The sequence below is a fragment of the Austrofundulus limnaeus genome, unplaced genomic scaffold, assembly GCF_001266775.1.
Source record: "Austrofundulus limnaeus strain Quisiro unplaced genomic scaffold, Austrofundulus_limnaeus-1.0 Scaffold957, whole genome shotgun sequence".
NCBI classification, from domain to species: domain Eukaryota; kingdom Metazoa; phylum Chordata; class Actinopteri; order Cyprinodontiformes; family Rivulidae; genus Austrofundulus; species Austrofundulus limnaeus.
Genome location: NW_013953359.1, coordinates 20,095 through 22,137, shown reverse-complemented (window position 1 = coordinate 22,137; position 2,043 = coordinate 20,095). Strand labels below are relative to the sequence as shown.

At 37.5% G+C, this 2,043-nt stretch overlaps 1 protein-coding gene across 1 annotated transcript in view; it reads right to left on the bottom strand.

Moving 5' to 3' along the window:
- Positions 1 to 103: 103 nt before the first annotated feature.
- Positions 104 to 2,043, bottom strand: part of LOC106533497 (phosphatidylinositol 3,4,5-trisphosphate-dependent Rac exchanger 1 protein) — a gene marked incomplete at its 5' end in the record, with an annotated part of 20,747 nt that continues 18,807 nt past the window's right edge. The window contains 2 exon segments of the mRNA XM_014029830.1: positions 104 to 1,748; positions 1,849 to 1,916. Of these exon segments, the coding sequence (XP_013885284.1) occupies positions 1,706 to 1,748; positions 1,849 to 1,916 (111 nt within the window).

Sequence of the window (2,043 nt, the reverse complement as noted above, 5' to 3'; positions counted from 1 at the left end):
CACACACACACACACACACACACACACACACACACACACACGTAACTTGTTTTACCTTTACACTGCTGTGGTTCAAAGCCAAGCTGGCGTAAGACACAAACCAAACATTGGATAATTTGTGCTACAAATGTAAAATAAAACTATTCCGCCACATTTGTATGAAATAAAACAGCTTTAAGATAAACAGAAGGGTTCGAAATAACAAATGCAGCACATTAAAAAAATAAAAATAAAATAAAATATGTTCAGGCTGAACAGTTTAACAGTCAGAAACAATTTGCCAGTGGTTGTCTGCTTTAAAACAGAGGCAGCATCTCTTCCAACYCACATCCGAACACAAAATGTTCTAAATACTATATTATTTTAATAAAAATAATCCAGTATAATTTATAGCATTATTCTGCTGCTGTAATACCTGCCCCCCTTTTCATTTTTTTCTCTAATATCCTTACAGTTTGTATTTACAAGYAATTAAAAATTGGTTACTGTGTTTCAGTCATTAAACAGTCCCTTTTTGTTCACATCTTCATGAAACTGATTACAGTACTTTTCATTAACACTGAATGGACCGATCTGCTTTCTTTCAATCCTTACCGTAAACACAAAAGTCAATTTTGAAAGGTCATACGTTTGTCCACAACTAAGGTATTTAAATTAATATATTAACAATTTAGCAGTAATTCAACAGCYCAACATGTCGACTCGGTTGCTTGTTGAGAAACAACCTTGTTTAGTTTATTAGCTACCTTTGTCCTGATTCTAGCTAGCTTCAGTTTCTCCATCCCTCACATGCCCTGATGATTAATGCGACAGTTACTGACTCATTCAAAGTCAATACATTTAAATAAAAATACACAAGCAGATACATCTAAAAAAAACAAACATGCCATTGGTCCTTTAAATACTGTTCAATACGTAGGCTGGAATGTTTTGTTGACTCTTTAATACCTGATACAGAATATGAAAAAAATGAAAACGTTCCTTCTGGACACAATAAATAACTATCCTTCATATAAGGTAGTAATACTAAACCTACAGTAATTGCACGGTGACCACATGCAATGGGCTTGGAATAAAAACAAACAAAAACATTTTTTTCATCTGTCCCTCAATCCCTACTTCCATCTTTCTGTCTAACTATTTAATTTTTTTTATTTGACTTTCTGCGACGACTCCGCCCGCGCGCGATCCCCACCGTAACTCAAAATAATCTACTTCACTTGTGGTCCGAACTCTGAGCCCTGGGGAACGCCAGCCCACGCAGCTACAGAAACAACACTTGCAGTTTTGCAGTCCAAGGCAAAGTGTGGAACAGCGACATTTAAGACAACAGCCCGCTACAGGTAGTTTGGTTAATCCAGTTAATAAGAGAAGCTCGGTTGTGAGCGTGGGTTTCTCCTGTTTACTCGTGTTGGGATGTGCAGAAGAAACAGTACAGGACTAGTCCTGGGCCTCTGGTTGCACGAGTCTTTCTGTGGTTCCTCGTTTTGTTGTCTGAACAGTCTTGTTAGCTCTCCAGGTGATACTGATGCTGAGATGATCCCTGTTGCAGTTGAGAAGTGGTGTAGAAGTTTTATTTATTTTTTTTACTGGCAGCATCCTTTAGAAGGGAAGAGGTAAAAACTCAGACTTATAGTTTATGTCATCCCCTTTAATTCCTTCCACCTGCATTTTTCCCCTCTCTACGATGGAGACTCAGGTGTTTTTAGAGATCTCCATCTGAGGGTGGCAAGCACAACCTGAAGAGCCTGTTCAGAAACAGGAAGTAAAAAAAAAGGTTGTTTGTGACTTTAAATAATAATGAAGTAAATACTGAGGAGATGGACAGAAGGTGGTAAGGTTTCATACCTGGGAGCTGATGGAGGCATCTGGTCCATCACTTTGAGATTTTTAGCAGAGAGTTCAACTCTTGCACCCTGATAGAAGAGATTTACATGTGAGATCAGAATGATGGGTTATTATGCATAACTTAAATGTTGAAGCAAAGCAAAGGTTATATATGATTATGTGTATTAGTGAAAGAAGAAGGGAACAAAAATAAAT